General features: G+C 46.4%; 1 protein-coding gene across 4 annotated transcripts; it reads right to left on the reverse strand.

Annotated features, from left to right (window-relative positions):
• Nucleotides 1–2,941: 2,941 nt before the first annotated feature.
• LOC133381006 (E3 ubiquitin-protein ligase TRIM7-like) lies at nt 2,942–18,734 on the reverse strand. 4 transcript variants are annotated; one of them, XM_061619339.1, is made up of 9 exons: nt 18,398–18,734; nt 17,577–17,723; nt 16,580–17,148; nt 14,112–14,207; nt 11,947–12,177; nt 8,935–8,957; nt 7,781–7,899; nt 6,451–6,483; nt 2,942–4,156 (listed from the first exon to the last, which is right to left on the reverse strand). In XM_061619339.1, the coding sequence occupies exons 1-9, from the start codon at nt 18,444–18,446 to the stop codon at nt 3,639–3,641; spliced, it is 1,785 nt and encodes a 594-aa protein (XP_061475323.1). In that variant the 5' UTR covers nt 18,447–18,734; the 3' UTR covers nt 2,942–3,638. The 4 variants fall into 4 exon arrangements, with proteins under 4 accessions (XP_061475323.1, XP_061475327.1, XP_061475324.1 ...); XM_061619343.1 differs by having other exon boundaries at nt 18,458–18,555; XM_061619340.1 differs by lacking the exon at nt 17,577–17,723 and having other exon boundaries at nt 18,398–18,732.
• Between the last annotated feature and the right edge of the window lie 2,281 nt (nt 18,735–21,015).

Below are 21,015 nucleotides of genomic sequence, written 5' to 3' on the forward strand. Positions count from 1 at the left end.
CCAGGGGAGCAGGAGACCTGACCTCCTCTCTGAGATATTGTACCGCCCTACAAATTTGTCAAAATGCAAACACAGTTTGGGTTGGTTTTTCACAGCTCTGTCATTTTTTTCTCCCTTTTTAGATTTTGAACTCTGTTCTCTCTGACTATTTTGTGTATCGCCATGAAAATTGAGAGGGTTGTTAAGCGTTTCTGAGTTCAGGACTATACGTTTTGTAAGGTTTTGTTTTGAAATGAGCTTATGGGAAGCATCAGAATGGCATGGGGGATATTTTCAATTTAACATTGCGGAATGTGAAAATTCCACGCTGGCTATAGTATACAGCCACTCTTGTGGCTGTATAATAACTGCATATATAAAAAGATTTTCATATCCAATATAACAGAGATACCAACTCAGGTAAAAATCTCCACGTGGAACAGGGGTAGGGAACCTTTGGCCCTATAGATGTTGTTGAACTACAACTCCCATTAGCTCCAACAAGCCTGGCCAGTGACCAGGGATGATGGGACTTGTAGGTCAGCCATATTTGGAGGGGGAGGGACAGGTTCCCCACATCTAATTTAGAAGGATGGTTGAAAAAGGCCTTCAATAGGCACCAAAAATACACTAGAGATGGTACCTGTCTGATATGTAACTGGAGGAAATTCCAAAGGGTAGGTACCACCACCCTAAATGCCCAATTCTGATATCAAGCAGAATACATCGCCAGCTAAAATGGAATCTGCAGGATGCCCTCCTCTGCGGAGAGACATGATTGGGTTGGTTATATAAGGGATGAGGCTCTCTTTTAGGTATCTACAAGATGCCTCTTTCTACTCCAGAAAAATAACACAGATCAGAGGTGGGATGGCATTAACACACAACAAACGTTTTAAATACTGATGGCATATCACATAATTGATCAGAGTACTGGAGTGGGAAAGGTCCAGGTTCGAATCCCCACTTTCACACAAAAGAAAGTCACTCTCTTAGCCTCACAGGGATCTCTTAAAGACAAGATGCAATAGCATCCCTGTTGAAACTAGCCCTAGTGTCTCTGGAGCTGTGGGGAGAGGAACCTTTTTTTCTGTCAAGGGCAACATTCCCTCAAGGGTAATCTGCTAGGGGTTGCAGGCCAACAGTAGGCAGGGGCAGAGACAATGGTGGGCAGATTGCATAGTGCTCTCTCTACCCTCCTTAAGAACATAAGAAGAGCCCTGCTGGATCTGGCCAGTGGGCCATCTATTCTAGCATCCTGTTCTCACAGTGGCCAACCATATACCCCAATAGGAAGCCCACAAGCAGGACCTGAGCGCAAGAGCACTCTCCCCTTCTGCAGTTTCAACCAACTGGTATTTGGAAGCATACCAAAAGTCAAGGCAGAGCACAGCCATCATGGCTAGCCATTCATAGCCTTATCCTCCATATGCCTCGAATTCCATAATTTTAACTATGTGCTGTGTGAAGTAGTACTTTCTTTTCTCTGTCCTGAATCTTCCAACTTTCAGCTTCACTGGATGTCCACAAGTTCTAGTGTTATGAGAAAGGGAGAAAAACATCTCTGTTCACTCTCTCCATACCATGCACCCTTCACCCTCCTCCCACTGAGTAGATCATTTGCAGAGGGCTCCTCCCACCCTCCATCTGTTTCAACTCTCTCCCCACCCCCTCCACTTTTCTCCTCCTTCCCTCTGGCTGACACCCACCTGTCATGAAATCGCAACATTGGTTCAAACTGGTTTAAAACGAACTGTGTAAAATGGCTCAGATGCAGTGAATTGTGAGGATTTCATCTGGGAGGAGATGAGCCTCTTTGGAAAACTTTTAGGTTTCGTTTCTCAGCTGCAACTCATTAGGAGGCCTAAATAACTGCACCTGGTTATCTGTTGAGAGCCTGGTACTCAAGGCCATGCGGGCCTGAGAAGGTTTGAGATCAGGAAGGGGGGGGGCTGCCAAGGCACAAAAAGTGAAGAAGCTTCAGGAATATTGCTTCATCAGAAAGCCCCCCGATTGGCTGAATCAGTATGGACTGTTGCTGGGGTTTTTTCCTTAAGTATAGGGGCTGAGATCCATAGCTTTTGTTCCCCTGGTTGTTTCCCCAGATGCCATGTGGAGTTCCACTGCCTTTTACTGTCCTGATGATATATCTCTGAGGAGAGATGAGATTTGCAACAACTACCTCATCAGTAAGCAGAATAGGCTAGTTAGTTTGTTATTTTTGTTGTGTCTGAACTCTCTTGTGTTGTACCTGAACCCCTGGCTGGGTGTAGTTTTGAGGAATTATTTTGCTGCTAATTGTGCACTTATATTTTGTTAATATAGCTACTTCTTATTACCTTTGTGTGTTCATTGAGTGAGACCAATTTGGTTCTGAATCCAGCACCTTGACCACTGACCACAAACTACCAAGTGTGTGTTTTGGCTTTACCAGAGGCTTCTGGACAAGGAGTGCCTGTTTGGCTCTTGTCTTTAGGAATCCTTGGTTTACCTATATCTGGGCTCTGGGTTTCTCCTAACTCAGTGGAACCAGTTGAAGGGGTGGTGGCAGCCTATCGTCTACCTTGCAGGGTTGGTGTTGGTTTGCACAGCCTTGGCAAGGAGGATATTGGGTTCCAGATCAATTGCCCAGGGTGGGGAATTGGGTCTGAATCATGTACCTGGCACTTGCAGGGTGGCAAGGGTTCATGACACCACCCACATGGAATTAGGCCAAAGGATGCACATAGCCCTTGGGCCACAGGTTCCCGACTTCTGCCTCAGAGCAGGTATAAGAAAGGTTTGGGCTTCCAGATGTTGCTGAACTACAATTCCCATCAGCCTCAGTGAGCATGGTCAGTAACCACGAATGATAGGAGATTTAATTCACCAACATCTAGAGTGCCCAACAGGTAGGATCTAGGGGGGCATATGCAGTTGTAGTGTTGTTGACCCTGAGAAATAAAATGAGGCAATAAAAATATATATTTATAAAACTTTTAATACGTCTCAGCATAGCAAAAAACCTCCCACAAACATGTTAATATGTTTTACGTGGAAGAGCAAACAAAAGTTCTCTTTAAAAGTTAACATGCAGATCGACTTCACTGTTGATTACAGATCTTGCAGTATAACCATATAAATTGTGGTGCTCCCCCCATTGAAATATAAATACGGTCAGGATTGGTTAAGTTTTCACTCCCCACCCCAGAATCTCATTCATTGGAGGAGGGACACAACAAGCCAAATAGCCACTTTGAATAGTGGGTCCAACTTAGAATAGCCTTCCTCAACATGGTACCTGTCCAGATCAAGTGTGGGGAACCTTTGGCCCTCCAGATGTTGTTGAACTCCCATAAGCCCCAACAGCCATGGCCAAGGGCCAGGAACTAAGGGAGCTGTAGTTCAGCAACATCTAGAGCTCCAAAGGTTCCCCACACCAGCACCAGTTGTTTTGAACTACAACTCTCATCAGTTGGAGTTGTAGTCCAAAATACTTGGAGGGTACCAGGTTGGAAAAGGCTGGTCTGAGTGTCACACCAGCCTCCCCAAGCAGACACAAAACTGTGCTTTTGGTGTCCTGCCCTCCATCAGCTGTGAAGATGCATAGTGAAACATGAAAGCAGGATCATCGCCGTTAAGAGGTCAGAGCCCTGAGTGGCAAGAAGGTGCCAACTGCTTTAGTGAGGGAGTGTGAGAACAGCTTTATCAGCCACATGAAAAAAAGGGAGAAAGGTCTCTCTGGCAATGGTCATTATCGGAGTCTGGAAGAGCAGGACTGCTTCATCTGCATCAAAAAAGGTCACTTGCCTCCCAGTACAGTTTAGAGACACTCGGATTTTCTTGAGCTCTCCAGTAAAGTTCAGATGAGAGAAGTCAGGGGGGTTGAAAACCACATACTGGCTTCCACGCTTCCCTACAGCCCAGATGCCAACCTTAAAACTGATGGCAGCCACCTCCTTTCTCTTCACAGACTTTCTGGCAACCCCCACAGCCCATTCCCCCTCACTTCCCACAGCGACATCCCAGTAATTCCTGCCTACTGCAAACTCTTCACATCCCAGCAGAAAGACACTTGATTCAAATCTCTTTCGATTCTTGGGCACATCTTGGGTTCTGTCTCCTAGTCTCACGCTTTTACAATCCTCAGACAGGATGAGGCAGGGATGAGCCGTCTCTGGATCGAACGTAATAATTGCTGCACAGAAAAAGTGTGGATGGTCAGCAGGCCAGCTGGCAGAGCAACTTATCCCAGGTGTAAGCAACATAAAGGTTTTTTACTATATATTATAACTATAATTTTACAAGATACAAAGAAGAAAAATAAAAAACCCACCTGCAAGAGGTAAGCTAAAGCACACAATTGGGTACGAGTAAAAAAATATGCGAGTTGCTACTAAAATTGGGTATGAGTAAAAAAATATGCGAGTTGCTACTAAAATATGTATAAAAATATAATTCAACTTGAATCTGTCCCAACAATCTGAACATACACAAGACGCTTCTAAAATGCTATCATTATGAACACTGTGTTTTTTATGTTGTTTTTGTTCTTGTTAACCGCCCAGAGAGCTTCGGCTATGGGGCGGTCTATAAGTTTAATGAAATAAATAAATAAACATGGTATAAGTTAATGTCTGTACATCAAGCTCATGTGACTACAATAATACTGAAAACCAGGCACCTGTCAACCCAACAGGGGTCTTCCTCAGTCGAAAGTTGAGTAAATATAGTTTTATATGCACACAACATTGCAAGTTTGCTCATTCAGGGCTTATCAGTAGGGCAGGAAAACAGACCCACTCACACAAAGGCAGAGACTTGCATACTCAGCTGTGAAAATTAATTTTTAAAATAGAGTAAACATCAAGTACCCCCCCCCAAAAAAAACCCCAGTGAAGACCCAATGCCGATTGAGCACATGAACCCTTCCTTGCGATGTGGAACACCGCATTATTGGAGGTCATGTAGGGATCCTCTGTGGCGCAGAGTGGTAAGTGGCGGTAATGCAGCCAAAGCTCTGCTCACGGCCGGAGTTCAAATCTCTGGTACAAGGGGTCGAGGTCCACTCAGCCTTTCATCCATCCGTGGTCGGTAAAATGAGTACCCGGCATATGCTGGGGGGTAAAGAAAGGCCAGGGAAGGAACTGGCAATCCCACCCCATATATACGGTCTGCCTAGTAAATGTCGCAAGACGTCACCCTAAGAGTCGGAAACGACTCGCACTAGAAGTGCGGGGACACCTTTACCTTTATAGGGAGCCCATATCTGCAGAACAGTCTCCCCTTGATTGACATGCCCCCAATGCATAGGGCACCAGGACCAATAGGGACATGATAGTGGAGCCCTATCCTTCCGACCAAGCAATTGCTACTTGCGTAAGCAAGAACACCCAAATAGTGCTGTCATGTTGTAGATTTTTACACTCTATTTTCTCCCTGACACTTCCAGAGGCAGGTAAACTCTTAAATAGGAATCCCAAATGTAATGGTGGATGGCGTGGGTTGCCAATGACCTATAGTAACAATTCACAGACTCCCCCCCCCCCATTTCTGTGGACACTCTTGAGTGCTTGCGCTGGTTTTTATAGCTTGATTTTTTTGGGGGGGGGGATACATTGCCACAATATTTTCAAATGGTGGGTGGTTTAGAACTTTAAAAAAAAATCAGCAAAGAGAGAAGAGGGGGTGGCCAACCCATTTTCTGACTCTGAACCCGCCATACTACCAGCATGCAGGTCTTGATAGATAACCTCCCAAGGAATACAGAGCCAAGAAAAGATTCCCCCATGCTATAAGGAATGGATTACTCTCTCTTCGCCTCCCCACATAGACACATGACAGTCAGTCTCTGATGTTAAAATCAGAACAGCGGGTCCCCCTTATTTTGAATACCCTTCAGTGTTGCCAATGTGCCCAAGTTATAGCTTGATGTCACACTGCCACAGGTTATCTAGCTATACTATTACAGCCAACTTGCACTAATGTCCCCAACCCTTCCTGTGAATTTATTTATTTGCCAAATTTATAGCCCGCGCTTCCTCCCAGGAGGGAGCCCAGGGCAGCTTACAGCAGGGCTGGGAAACTTGTGGCCCTCCAGAAGCAGAGCTTGGAAAAGTACCTTTTTTGAACAACAACTCCCATCAGCCCCAGCCAGCGTGGCTATGGATTGGGCTGATGGGAGTTGTAGTTCAAAAAAAGTAACTTTTCCAAGCTCTGTCCAGAAGTTGCCGGGCTACAACTCCCACCCTCCCTGGCCATAGTGCCTGCAGCTTATGGGAGCCAGAGTCTGGAGGGCCCTGGCTTCCCCCATCGCCTGGCTTACAACATAAAATACAAAACAAAGACCCCAAACCTGTGAACAGTTCACATCTTAATTGCAATCGACTCATAAATGAGCAAGCAGATAATATATGCAGTGCAATCCAAAAGCAATCTATACAGTAATGTGCCCTTCTTGCAAGTTTCCTTGGACCTTCCATAGAAATTTACCTTCCTGGAGTGCAGATTTACGTTCCAGCATGTCTGAAGAAGAAAGGGGAAAAGAGCTTCATCACCATACCATTGTCTTTCTCAAAAGGATCAGTTTCCCTCAGTGTACCCCCTCCCCCCTCCCTCTAGTTTCCAGTGAAGAATTCAAGTAGAAACCGAGGAGATTTGTGGGAGGAGAATTAACGCCACAGCAATACCGATTAGACGGGGGGGGGGCAGGGGGAACCTGTGGCTCTTGTATATGTATGTGGCTGGGCTACAACTCCCAACATCCTTGATCACTGACCATCCTGGCAGGGGCTGAAAGGAGCTGGAGTCTAACAATACTCGGAGGGCCACAAGTTCTGCACCCCTGCATTCCATATGCTGGCTCCTCTGAGGGGACGGAGGTTAGCCACCATGACTGGCTGGCAATGCACTTTGTGGATTTAAAAAAAATAAATCATATTTGCTCCAACAACTTGTACTCCACATTAATGCCAAATGGCTTAATGGAAATGGATGTCACCATGGTTTGTGCCCATCACACTTAAATGCAGGTAAACAAACATTGCCTCAAAATAAGATGGAGCAGCATGAAATACAAATCTTTAGTTGGAGCAGTAATTTCAACAGGAGCACCTTTCATAGTAGACAAAAGTTATCTCCTCAGATGGGCCCGTTCAAGTGTCCCTCCTGGTGCGCAGCAGTGGCTGGTGCCCATTGGGACTAGTGGGCTGGAAGGAAGGGAGCCCAAGAGTGGGTGGAGCCAGAGCCCATGACAGGCAGAGCCAACTAATGCTGGTTTTGTCCCCCATCCTCCTCCTCCCTGCTGAGTTCTACAAGGCTAACACTGAGACTAAAGAGGAAGAAGCCGACAGGCAGTGCAGTCTCCTAGACTGGTGATAAACATGGAGGAAGGCAGGTGGGGGCTGGCTGAGGGCAGGCCCCCATTTGCCCTAACAGACCAGCCTCCATTGCTAGCATGGCAAGTGCCACTCCCACTTGGGGCACATTGCCATGGTCAGAGTATATATGTATGTATATATATGTGTGTGTGTGTGTGTGTGTGTGTGTATACCATCACCAATACAGACTCTGCCTGCATGGCCTCTACAATTACTGCAGGCCTCCACTGCTCCCAGGACTCTGCCACCAATTCAGCCTTCACCCACACGGCCTGCACAGCAGCTGCGGGGTGCCACTGCAGGGTGCCACCACAGACCTCCGCAGGCAACCTGGGCCTTTGCCACTGCTGCCGGATAGCCCACCCGCTTGCCCAGCCCCACCCCCACCATTGTGATGGCTTACATTTATATTTGTATAGGGTTTGCAGCAATTTTTCCTTTACCTTTGAATTGCTTCACAGCACTGTCCAAAGAGGTATTTGCATCAGATATATCCCAAATTTCCCATAGCTGCTTGGTTGAAAAAGACCCTGTGCACTGAAATGATGTCACTTGTTGAAACCTGGAGGAAAAAACCAACATTACACCCACCATTCATGCAATCCAGATCTCCCAAAACCAATAGAAATTTAGTGGGAAACTTGGGTAACAAGCAGGGCCGGCCTCATCATTAGGCAAAGTGATGAGATGGCCTCATGCAGCAGATGCCGGGGAAAGAATGGTGGCAGCCCCCATCTTTTCCTCTTGAGCCATTGGCCATACCCTTTCTGTTGGAGGAGAGACCTATTTGTGGCCTATCCTGCAGCCTGATAACTGCTTAGCTGCCCTCAGGTGCTAAAAATGGATACTACTCAGTTGCTAGTATTGAAGGAAGATTCAGTTGCTTATCCAATCAGCTTCTCTTGTGGACTTGCGGTGGGGGAGATGCCATCTTGTCCTCCCATTCGGGCAGCAAAGTGTCTTGGGCTAGCCCTGGTAACAAGTGATCCACTTTGAAAGCTCGCATAAAAATGTTAAGCATTATTAAATAAAACATACTTCTTAGGAAGATAGGAAGCTGCCTGACAGCAAGTCAGACCCTTGGTTATCTAGCTCAGCACTGTCTACTCTGACTGGCAGTGGCTTTCCAGAGTTTTAGGCAGGAGTCTTTCCCAGCCCTGCCTAGAGACGAGGATGGGGGACAGATGGTCCCCTAGATGTTGCTGGACTCCAACTCCCATCAGCCTCAGCCAGCGTGACCAACCTGCCAGGGATGATGGGAACTGTAGTCCAACAACATCTGAAGGGCCACAGGTTCCCACCCTTGCCTGGAAATGCCAGGGATCGAACCTTCAACAGTCTGCACCCAAAGAAGATGCTCTGCCACTGAGCTATGACCCTTCTTCCAACCCCTGCCCTAGTCCAGTCCACTTGAGTCTAATCCCAGCCAGTTGGGGTGGACTGAGGTGGGGGGGGGAGGAGAGTCTCTTTCTCTCTCTCCTGGACTCACTGCTTGGGGGTGGGGGAATCAGATCCTGCACGCTGCCTTTTTACCCTGATCTTGCTGTGGGATAAAGGCTGTTCAGGATTTGCCTTTGACGTGGAGGCCTCTGCTTACCTGTCTAAGGTGCTCCCAACATCCTAGAAGGGAGAAAAATAAGAAGAACTCAGTGCCTGCTGCAGGCAGTTCCGAAGATACCCCCTTCTGGTGTAGTGGTTAGAGTCTCGGACTGGGACCTGGGTGACCAGGGTTCAAATCCCCGCTCGGCCATGAAGCTCACTGGGTCACCTTGGGCCAGTCACTGTCTCAGCCTAACTGACCCTCAAAGGGTTGTTGCAAGGATAAAATTGGGAGGAGGAGAACCATATTTGTACGCCACCTTGAGCTCCTCGGAGGAAAGGCGAGATATAAATCTAACAATAAATAAAATCCTGGTAAAGGTTAGGGTTACACCCTTGTGCCCAGCTAATGGCCATCTACTTAGCAAAAGCCACTTTAAAAGACTGGTGGAAGGGTGTGTTTTTAGAAAAATACAACAAACTGAGTGTGAATTGGGTATGGTGGACAAAACAGCAACGCTTCAGGTTCCACAAGCCTTTTAAAAATGATCACATTTCTATCTCACCCTCTCAGGCCTTCAGAGCAGTACATAAGTGGGACCCCCCACCCAAACAAATCCTCACAACAACTCTGGGAGAATGGCTCATTTAATTAATGAATTTCTATCCTGGTTTCCCTCCCAAAGGAGCCCAGGGTGGCAAACAAAACACAATTAAAATGTATTTTAAGATTTAAAGAGATTGGGCCACCTTTAGTTAACCCGTTGGGCTAGCGGAAGCCAGCATAAGGATTCCCACTAACACAACAGGACTTCTCTCCTCGCCCTCCCCTCCAATCTGCCCAGAGGTTTGGAAGAACCCCCAGAACAGCACACGGGGCCAGGAGACAAGAGATTGTTCCGCAGAAATGCTTGCGCTGACGGAACAATCTTAGCGCTATGCTGAATGCAGCCCATTAAGATCATCTAAAAATGCCTTTAAAAAAAAAAAAAGGAGACAACATTAGGCAAAGAGTTAACAACCAACAACACATGACTGAAACATACAATGAAACACTTTGAACAATTACCCTGATTTCTAAGTTGCTGGGGATCCTGGCATTTGGGCCTGTTATAAAGCATCCAGGCCCAAGATGCCCCCACCCAGGACCGTGCTCCAAGCCACCAACTTTCTACCATCTTGTCCTGCAAAGCATTCTATCCAACCTGCGTCCAGCTCTTATGCTCCTTTAAGTTCCCAGAACAAGCTGTGGGGTGGGGTGGGGTGGGGCAGGAAAGGAACTTTAATCAGCAACATAGCAAGGGTGGGAGGCAACAGGAGCACCTTCATTCAGTGCAGTCTGGACAGAAGGGCAAACACACACATTATGTTAATGGGATCATAGAAAGCTGCCTTATACCAGGTCAGGCCATTGGTCCATCTAGCTCAGGACCATTGACACTGACCGGCAGCAGCCCTCTAGGGGGACTTTTCCAATCCTACCTGGAGATGATGGGGGTTGAACCTGGGACCTTGTGCATGCAAGGCAGATGTTCTGTCACTGAGCGACAGCACTTTCTCATTCATTAAGGCCATGCTAAACTATGTAAGTGTGCACGCAACTCGGAGCTTAGTAAGAGCAGCGGGTGAGGCTGAACAGTACTATTGTTGGCTTTCATTGGTCTTGTGTATGCAGCCTAACACCATAAAGCACATTCAGGCACCAATACTGCTGGTGGAGGAGAAAAATAAGATATCTGATATTGAACAGCAGCAGCAAGTTAACATAAGAATATAGGAGCCTTGCTGGATCAGGCCAGTGGCCTATCGAGCCCAGCATCCTGTTCTCACAGTGGCCAACCGGATGCCTATTGGGAAGCCTGCAAGCAGGACTTGCATGCAAGAGCACTCTCCCGTCCTGCAGTTCCCAGCAACTGGTTATTCGGAAACACACCACCTCCAACTTTGGAGGTGGAGCATAGCCACCATGCCTAGTAGCCGTTGATAACTTCATCCTCCATGAATTCATCTAATCCTCTTTTAAAGCCATCCAAGTTGGTGGCCATCACTGCCTCTTGTGAGAGCCAATTCTATAGTTTAATTGTTCCCTGTGTGAAGGACAGACAAAAGAATCTTCCAACATTCAGCTTCATTGAATGTCCACAATTTTAGGGTTATGAGAGAGGGAGAAAAGCTTTTCTCTATCCACTTGCTCTACACCGTGCATAATATTATACACTTTTATCATGTCACCTTTTACTCGTCTTTTCTCTACATTAAAAAGCCCCAAATGCTGCAACTTTTCCTCATAGGGGAGTTGCTCCATCCCCCATTTGGGATGATTGTTTCCCCCCTACTTCCCCTCAGCTGCTGAGCAGTGAGAATTTGGGATTTCAGTGGCAGGACTATTCGAAACTCACAGCCATTGCCCTACTGGCACTTCCAGGGAGCAAAGGACTAGCACTGGTGACTTGCACCAAGTACAGAAGTGACTCATAATAGCAAGGATGGGCAATTGCAGGTCCAGGGGCTCCAGGCGTCTCCGTCTGGCCCTCTGGTCTTTCCCTAGCCATATCTCCTCTCCAGGCCACACTCCACATTAGCCTTGCTCCATCCCCTCCCCAAGTGCTTTTGCCTGGCTGAAATGTGCCTTTGAACTAGCTCTTCCTTCCCTGGGTGGAGAGATGTGTGTATATGTGGGCTCCTATTGGGAGGAAGGGCGGGATATAAATCAAATAATAAATAAACAACCCTCTGACTTTTGCATGTCTGGAATGTAACCTGCTGAACAGAAGTAAAGCTACATCCGCACCATACATTTAAAGCACTGTTATACCACTTTCAACAGTTATGGCTTTCCACAAAGAATCCTGGGAACTGTCATTTGTGAATGGGGCTGAGAGTTGTTAGGAGAGCCCCTAGTCCTCTCACAGAGGGACCAATTCCCAGAGTTGTTTAACAAGCAGCACCTCTTACCAGGGAACTCTGGGAACTGTAGTTCTGTGAGAGGAATAGGGGTCTCCTTCCCACTCTCAGCAGCCTTCACAAACAATGGTTCCCAGCATTCTTTGGGGGAAACCTATTATCTTACCTGCAGGAGTTCACTCACTGACTGACAACGTTTCTTCTCCATCTCCCGGATGACGCTTTCGCAAGAGGAGACTTCCCGGAAAAGTCTGCCCATGTGATTGTTCCTCCTCTTTATGAATTCTTTCACTGTGTCTTGGATCTTGCTTATCACGCGGTGCTCTTCGGACATCAGAAACTGGCGCAACTCCTTGAACTTGGTCACCGTTTCTTGGCTCAATGTGTTTGCTGATTTCTTCAACAAGCCAATGGGGGGGGAGAGAGAGAGAGAAGGGTCAAAGGCAAGGACGCAGTCAATCACTGCAGCATTAGGATGCAGTTTGTATAGAAAAGGTATTTAATACTCTCTGAAGCAAAGGACAAGATGGCGTCCAGACCTCATTCCATGTATAGATGATAACCATAGAAACAGTGAAATCTTATTTCAGCACTGGTGACAGGGACAGCATCCTCCACCATACTGAGGGAAGCAGCTAGCTTAGAGGAGGCACAGCTCTGGCCTTGCTGACCCCCAGCATCGGCTGCCCAAGATGGCTACCGCATTTTGCCTAATGGTAGAGCCGACTCCGTTAAGAATTGTCAAAACAAACAACCTTACACATTCTCCCTTTAAAGCTAACAAGGAATTCTGAAAGGAAGAAGAGTATTATTACTCCTCCCCTCCCCCCATATGTTTCAGAATGGGAAAAGGGAGGAGGTTGATAACGAAGCTTAAGGCCACATTGTTGAGTTAACAGCCAAGGAGAGATTTGAGCCAAGGATCCTTTGGCTCACAGCTCAAACCCTTAACCATTCTATCAGAGGTTGCCAACCTTTTCGGAGTCAGTGGGCACCTTTAGAAATCTGAGAAAGTGCTGTGGGTGCCAGTCACAACATGGTTGCGTGGCATAACATAAAATGGCAGAAAAAGAGACAGGACCACAAACTGATGTAGGCACACACACCCATCAACAGGAAAAAAAAGACAACAGCATCAGCTCGTTCACAGAGAGAAGCTCCCTGCACCCCTCTGCCGTCCAGTACAGCAGGGAGGGAAGGTGTCCTCTCCTGTCCAGACCACTGAAATGTGGGCATGTTTAAGGGGGCTTGCCCACACAAACAGAAACTGAGCAGGAAGAACAAACAGTCTCTTGTGCAGGGTGGATTTTTGAGGGGTATTTATTTAGATTTATATCCCACCCTTCCTCCCAGTAGGAGCCCCGGGCAGCACTTAGACCTGCACTTAGACCTTTCAGGGGTGGCATAGGAGGTACTGGTGGACACTAGCACCCACAGATGCCACGTTGGCAACCCCTACAGGATACTGTAGCAGCTCTCTTTAGCAAGAAACTCAGAGTAGTTTTTTTTCCCAGAAGGTTGAAGATGGGCTTGAAAGAAGGATTGTATCTTCTGGTGAACAAGGTGGGGTTTTTTTTTTAGAAATAGTTTAAAATATTTGCAAAAGCTCTTTCCTGACCACAGGTAACAGCAGGAGGAAAAAATAATGAACCTGCACAGCTTAGGAAGTGAGGATTCTCTCAAGCCACTGCCAATTCTCATAGGGCTTAACTTGCTACTACGAGAGACAGGGAGACGCTCACACACACACACCCAACAAACATCTAGGTCAGGAGTGGCTACCATGTTGTGTCCTCTAGTTGTTTTGGACTACAACTCTCATCAGCCCCAATCAGCATAGCCAGTTGTCAGGGATGATGGGAGTTGTCCAAAACATCAAGACAGCACCAGGCTGGGGAAAGACTGCTCTAAACTCAGAATTTTCACACAGGATGCGTCTACATAGGGGGGTTAATATTGTAAATGAGTCGTTTTCCTATATCACAAACAGGTCATTGGCAACAAGTTTTTTTTAAAAAGTTCAGATTTCCCCCAGAAAGGGTAAATCTACATTACATTTCTTTTGGGGGAGGGGGACATAGGATGGCATTTTGATAACGACGTGTAGTGTGGAAACCATGAAAAGTCTGCATGTTCTTCAAGTTCATGTGAGGCTCACCCAGCCCACCTAGAAGGAAGCACGGAAAGGCCGGATTTTGCATACCATGGGAAAAGAGCCTCCAAAAAGGAACCCAAACTTGGATATCATTTTAAGCTGTCCTTGTCGGCAATTGCACCACTTTAAAAAAAAATAGTTTTACTTGTGGACTTGCCAGCAAGACTGACACTTACAAGCAGGTTGTAACTCTCCTTGTCTGCTTTTGATTTATGCCCCAGAATTGTCTCTCCCTGGTTCCTTAGAATCTCAATGCAATTAACAAAGTGATCCTGAAAAGAAAACATAAGCATGTTTTAGAAGATTATTAAATACCAAACAAGGGCATTCTTAAATAAATACAGTGTGGAAGTTGTCTCAGTTCCTCCACCACCACCCTTTGCCCCAAGCCCCTACGGTGCTCCAACCTCCTGGCTCCAGGCTCCTTAGCTTCCCAGTCTTTTGCTGCCTCCTCCTAGTCTTTAGTCAGCCACATAAAGTTCCCAACGCTTTTTGTCCCAGCCAAACTGACAACTTTTCCTTCTCTCAGAGATACTCAGCTGCAGACTTTCTGGCAATTTTGTTCTGAGCACACCACACACAACAGACCATCACTGAGATAGAAGAACAAGCTGAGTAAGATATTATACCCCATACCTTTCTTTCCACCCCTTTACTTTTCAAAAGTATGTAAGATGTCCCTGCTGGATCAGACCAATGGCCCATCTAGTTCAGCACAGCATCCTGTATTACAGTGGCCAACCAGATGTAGGTTGGCTTGTCTCTCCCTCTTTCCCCATCCCCCACTCCCCAGTGTCTGTTCCAGCCCCGAAAATAGGGTAGGCATATGTTCTGCTTTACAATCCTCTGTTTGAAGGGCTGTCTAGCTCACATCTGGTTTAAAGATAGGGAGAGCAGGGGCCTTGGAACTGCCTATCAACAGTTATCAACTGGACACTGAGGTATCCTAGTCACAAGTCTTCCCCACTATGATGAGAAGCTCAGCAGGGAAGCTGTAGCAAAATGGAAGAGCATCTGAGTTGCATGCAGAAGGTCCTGGTTTAATCTCCGACATCTCCAGGTAGGGCTGGGAGAAACCCCCATCTGAAAACCTGCAGAGCTGCTGCCAGTCTGTGTAGACAATACTGAGCTGGATGGGTCAATGGTCTGACTCAGTATAAGGCAGCTTCCCATGCATTTAAATTATAGTACCATTAGTGGTGGCCACCCTAACTGCAAAGGTATAATCCCATTTCAAGCTGAGAGGGAGGGCTCTTCCATGCAACAGTTTATTGTGGTCGCCAAGCTGCTGATGCATGCAAATTTGGTGGAGGTGTTTTTTGCAGCGTCCACATGACATCAAAATGCCATCCTATAATTTCCCCCGCATTTAATCTGGATTTGCCATTTCCGACTTTTATTTGCTGATTGGATTTTTTTGTAGAAATGGTAAATCCAGATTAAATGGGAAAATTAACATAAGAACATAAGAAGAGCTTGCTGGATCAGGCTAGTCGCCCATCTAGTCCAGCATCCTGTTCTCACAGTGGCCAACCAGGTGCCTGGGGGAAGCCCACAAGCAGGACCTGAGTGCAAGAACACTCTCCCCTCCTGAGGCTTCCAGCAACTGGTTTTCAGAAGCATGCTGCCTCTGACTAGGGTGGCAGAGCACAGCCATCATGGCTAGTAGCCATTGATAGCCCGGTCCTCCATGAATTTGTCTAACCTTCTTTTAAAGCCATCCACGCTGGTGGCCATTACTGCGTCTTGTGGGAGCAAATTCCATAGTGTAACTATGCGCTGAGTAAAGAAGTACTTCCTTTTGTCTGTCCTGAATCTTCCAACATTCAGCTTCTTTGAATGTCCGCGAGTTCTAGTATTATGAGAGAGGGATGGGACGGTATCTTGATAGACATGTAATGCAGATGTTGAAAAAAACAACCCAGCATGCACGAGCAGCATCAAGTCCAATATAAACTGCCATGTGGATGTGCCCAGAGCGGGGAGAAGATAGGCCAAATTCCCAAAGTTTGTTTATTTCCCTTTTTTTATATACCCTGCCCTTCCTCCTAGCAGGAGCCGAGTTTTATTTATAGTCACAGCATCCTGGGCTCCTCCTAGGAGGGAAGGCAGGATATAAATTTATTAAATAAATAACTCTTCTGGAAAAAGGGTTTTGGCCCCTAGGGCAGGGATGGGGAAACTCAGGCCCAGGGATCAAATATGGCCCTCCAGGCCTCTCTGTCTGGCCCTCAGAACTCTCCCAGGCCACACCGCTCACTAGCACTGCTTTGCACCTCATATGTTTTGGTCTAGCTGGAATGCTTGCCTGGAGGGAGGACAGAGAGGAGGATGTGAGCCTGTGTAGAAACTTGCCTACTGTACAAAGCTAAAGTTTACACTCGTTGCTCCACCCCACTTTTGCCTCTGGCCTTGCCCACCACTGGCATGTGGCCCCCAGAAAGTTGCCCAGAAGGGAATGCGGCCCTTGGGCTAAAAACGGTTCCCGCTCCTGCCCTAGAGCAACCACAGCAACCCTCCCCTTTCCATTTCTTGTTTTGGTTTCTCTGTTTTTACACACTCTCTCTCTCTCCCACGCCGCCACCACCTCCTTCTCAAAATATGCATTGATTATTCTCCAATTGCAGAAGGGGAAAACTCCCACCTTGGTCTCTTGAGCAGCTTGCTCCACAGGAACCATGTCGTGAGCCTGGTGCTCCATGGATTCGACACACGCAGAGCAGATGAGGGCCTGGTCAGTCTTACAGAAAAGCGCGAGAGGCTCCGAGTGCCTCTCACAAACTCCATCCTCTCCCATCGCTTCTTTTGCCTGAACTTCCAGCTGTTTGAGTAACCCAACAAAGTTTTCCAGCGGCTTGTTTGTAAGGAGCCTGTCAGGCTCAGCTACCCATTTGCACTGAGGGCAGCTCTTGTCGGGCACAAAATTCCTCCAGTAGCTGAAAACACAGTGATGGCAGAAATTGTGCCCGCAGTCTAGAATCACTGGGTCTGTGAAATACTCCAAGCAGATGGAGCAAGTCACTTCCAACTCAAACTTCTTCAGGGTGCTCTCAGCAGCCATGGCTGAAGACACCAGAATTATTATTTTTTTAAAGTTGAATTTCACCTTTCTTCTCCACCAGAGCTGCAGTAGCCCTCGGCAAAAGGTTTTCCAGGGAATTGCTCTTTCTGAAACTGCCGCAAAAGGTGTGGATGGTGCTGGACACCACCAATCTGGGGAGGGAGAAAGAGAAATGGAACAAGGACTACCATCTCCTAGTAAGTAAATATGTGCAAGCAAAATATTGCACAGAGTCTTGTGGCACTTTAAAGACTAACCATTTTTACAAATTCTTAAGGTATCTTTGTTGTTCCTGCTGTTACAGGCTAACAGTCACCTGTCTGGAAACAGGGTACTCTGTTGTGAGAAATGGGCACTCTGCACATGCTCAAGTGTAATTCCAGACTACCAGGCAGATCTCCACTACAGAACAGGAAGTGCTTTGGGTGAAGCCTCATGGAAACACAGGAAAAATATATTATTTAGTATGGACCACCAAGGAAGGGGAATTAGTACCCCCAAGTTGATTATGACTTATGGCCACTGAACTAGGGGTGCTTCTGGATCATCACTACTTTGTGGGTAGGTTTCAATCACATACCTGCAAATTCCAGTTGTGCAATTAAAGTTGATTTGGAACTCTTATTCAATACCTCCCCATTTTTTGGATTTTTTGCAATAATGAAAGTGATAAGGAAATACACTGGAAGTGTGAGATATTTTCTTGATTCATCATTATCTAATGACCCTAGAAACAAGCCAGAATAATTGCTCAATAGGCAAGGCTATCTAAACTCCCTGCAAACAAATCATGAAAGGTCAATTAAAAGGTCGTTTGGAAAGCAACCAGGGGCTCAGGAGCGCCAAGAAAGCCCCCACAGAACTGAGCAGGAGATTTTGGGCCAGTCACTACCTCTCAGCCTGTCTTACCTGACAGGGCTATTGAGAAGATCAAATGGGGTGTGGGACAGATGAAAGAGACATACGGTCAACTTAACTTCCTTAAAGGAAACATGGTAGGGCAATACCATAAAATATTTGGATTCCATCCTGGTTATTCACCAAGAATAGTGACAAAAATACACTCTGAAAAGTTTGGGCAGGTTACATTTAAAAAATAAGTTAAATAAAAAATATATTTGCATACACGGAGAGGCTTACTCCATTACTGTACTGTACAGCACTCAAAAGTGGGAGCACAGAAAATAACAGTTAATTTTTTTGACCCTCTTCGTCCATTAAGCGACATAACTAAATAAAGGAGAAGAGGTGGGGGAGAGGAGGATTACGACAAGCTACCTTGATTTCAAGAGAGGAGAAAAGAGGGTATTTGGCTTATCAAACACCAGCCTAAGGCTACAATCCTATAGCCAGTTAGCTCTCCGAGAGTAAGCCCCACCCACTCAACTCAAGGAGGCTTACTTCTCAGGAAACACGCAATAGGATTGCACTGTAAAGCACCGTTCTCCATTCAACGCTTACCCAACAACGCTGGGGCAAAAAAAGAAAAGGGCAAAAAAATCAACGTAGCACAAACTGAGCGAGGAAGCAAGAAAAAAACAGACGCGACTACACTGGAAGGACCAGAACGCCACTACACAAAGCTTTTAAAATTTCCGCGAAATCGACATCGCCCTGACCGCCTCCCTCATATGGGACTTAAAGCCCTCGCACCATCCTCTGGCCACGCCCTTTTAAGGATATTGAACTACAGGTGCCGGAAGGCTTTGCGGAAGCTATTTCTGCCTTCTTCACTCACAGCCGTGTGCAATAGCCCCATGAGCGTGATAGTTACCGTGTTAACATCACCACCTCCCGTCGCGGGTTCTGGGCGAGCGGGCGGCTCCGGCAATTCTGATTGGGCGAGATGGGCCAATGGAGTCTCGCCTTTCTTTTCACTGACCCCCTGCTGTGGTGTAGGGGTTGCTGCGCCCCATTTGCAGCCCGACGAGTGTCCGAAGGGGCAGAGCTGTACGTTGGTGGTTCTTTATTATAATAATAATAAAACTACATTTATATACTACCTTTCTTCCAAGTTCAACGTGGGGTACCTGGTTCTCCATTTTATCCTCACAACAACCTGGTTAGGGTGAGAGGCAGTGACTGGCCCAAGGTCACCCAGTGAGCTTCGTGGCTGAGTAGGGATTTGAACCCTGGTCTCCCAGGTCAAAATCCAACTCTAACCACTACACCATACTGATCCAGGTATTATTTTTGAATCAGAAGCAAACTATTATTTTCTTTCAAGAAGCCATTTCCAGAGGAGTAGCTGTTTTGCAGCAAATCCAACAAAAAGTAATAAGAGCTGTGCTGGATCAGGCCGGTGGCCCATCTAGTCCAGCATCCTGTTCTCACAATGGCCAAGTCGTTGCCCATGGGAAGCCACAAGCAGAACCTGAGTGCAAGAACATTCTCCCCTCCTGCAGTTTCCAGTAACTGATATTCAGAAGCATACTGCTTCCCACTATGGAGGCAGAACATGGCTGGTAGCCATTGATAGCCTGGTGACACCTTATACACTACCAAATTTCTTATGGCCTTAGTGGTTAAGGTGTTGGACTACGACCTGCGAGACCAGGGTTTGAATCCCCACACAGCCATGAAGCTCACTGGGTGATCTTGGGCCAGTTGCTGCCTCTCAGCCTCAGAGGAAGGCAATGATAAACCCCCTCTGAATACTGCTTACCATGAAAACCCTATTCATAGGGTCATCATAAGTTGGGATCAACTTGAAGGCAGTCTGTTCCCGTTTTTAGTGGGTTACACACTGATTTATCAGATGCGTAAAATTTATCCTGAGTTGTAGGTGGTGGCGAATGTAAACAGCAAGTTCAGAATTCTGAAGATGAATGCAGAGAAATACAGATGGTAATAAATACTCTATAATACTTAATGCATCCAATAAAGTGGATTATATACCATGAAAGCTTATACCATAATAAATTTGTTATGCCTTTAAGGTGCCACAGAAGTCTTCCTTGTTTTTGCATGAAAAAGACATTGATCATCAATAGATAACTTACAGAAGAGAAAGCTGTTGTCAGTCTGTTTCGGTAAAAACAACAAATCTCGTAGTACCTTAAAGAGTAACAAATTTATTATGACATAACTTTTGTGAGCTGGACTCCACTTCAGCAGGTGCACATAGTGTTGGTCCTCTGTTGGCAGATGAGTATTGTGAACAGTGAGACCAACTGTGAGGCCAACTGGCCATCTGATGCAAAAAACCCTGTGACAATGTGACTTATGTAAGATAAGGCTGTGTACATACCAACGTTCAAAGCACATGCCTTCTCTCAAAGAATCCTGAGAACTGTAGTTTAAGGATGCCAAGAATTGTATCTCTGTGAAGGTACGTTACAGTTCCCAGGAATCTTTAGGGGAAGTCATATGTGTATACTACACACAGACATACATACACACTCCTGTCTGCAGCAGACAACATATTCCATGCATCTGAAATGTATTTAAGTGAGTGTTGTAGCATTATAATACATATTTAAGAACAACTTTTTCAGTCACTGCTATTTAGGAAAAAATCCTAATTAAAACATTATTATGTACATTTTCAATCCAAAACAACCATTTTTTTATGTTTTCATGGGCAGTAATCAGTCAATCACATTTTAACTGATTTAATACTAATGGGCTGAGCAACCCTGTGCTTAGATTACTCCAGGGCTAGAAATATGCCACTATTGCTTCGCTAGTAGAACTGCCACCATCCAGTACATGCTCAACTCGGGAGAGGAGGCTAAAAACACACAGCTAGAAAAATACAAAAATGGTGCAAAAAATGATAGACGCCCCACCCCAGCTCCCTTGGGCACACAGTGTCCACCACCAACCAAGGACTGTGCTGGGTGGAATACCTGCATGCCAGCCATCCTCCCAAAGAAAGCCAATAAACTCACCACGTTGAGGAGATGCCCTCAGCACATACCCCTCTATTATCACACACAGATTATACAAGCTCATGCTACAGCACCCCCAACCCATCAGCCCCAATGGCACAGCCAGCAGCCACCGCCACCCACCCA

The sequence above is a fragment of the Rhineura floridana genome, chromosome 3 (genome assembly GCF_030035675.1).
Source record: "Rhineura floridana isolate rRhiFlo1 chromosome 3, rRhiFlo1.hap2, whole genome shotgun sequence".
Lineage (NCBI taxonomy): Eukaryota > Metazoa > Chordata > Lepidosauria > Squamata > Rhineuridae > Rhineura > Rhineura floridana.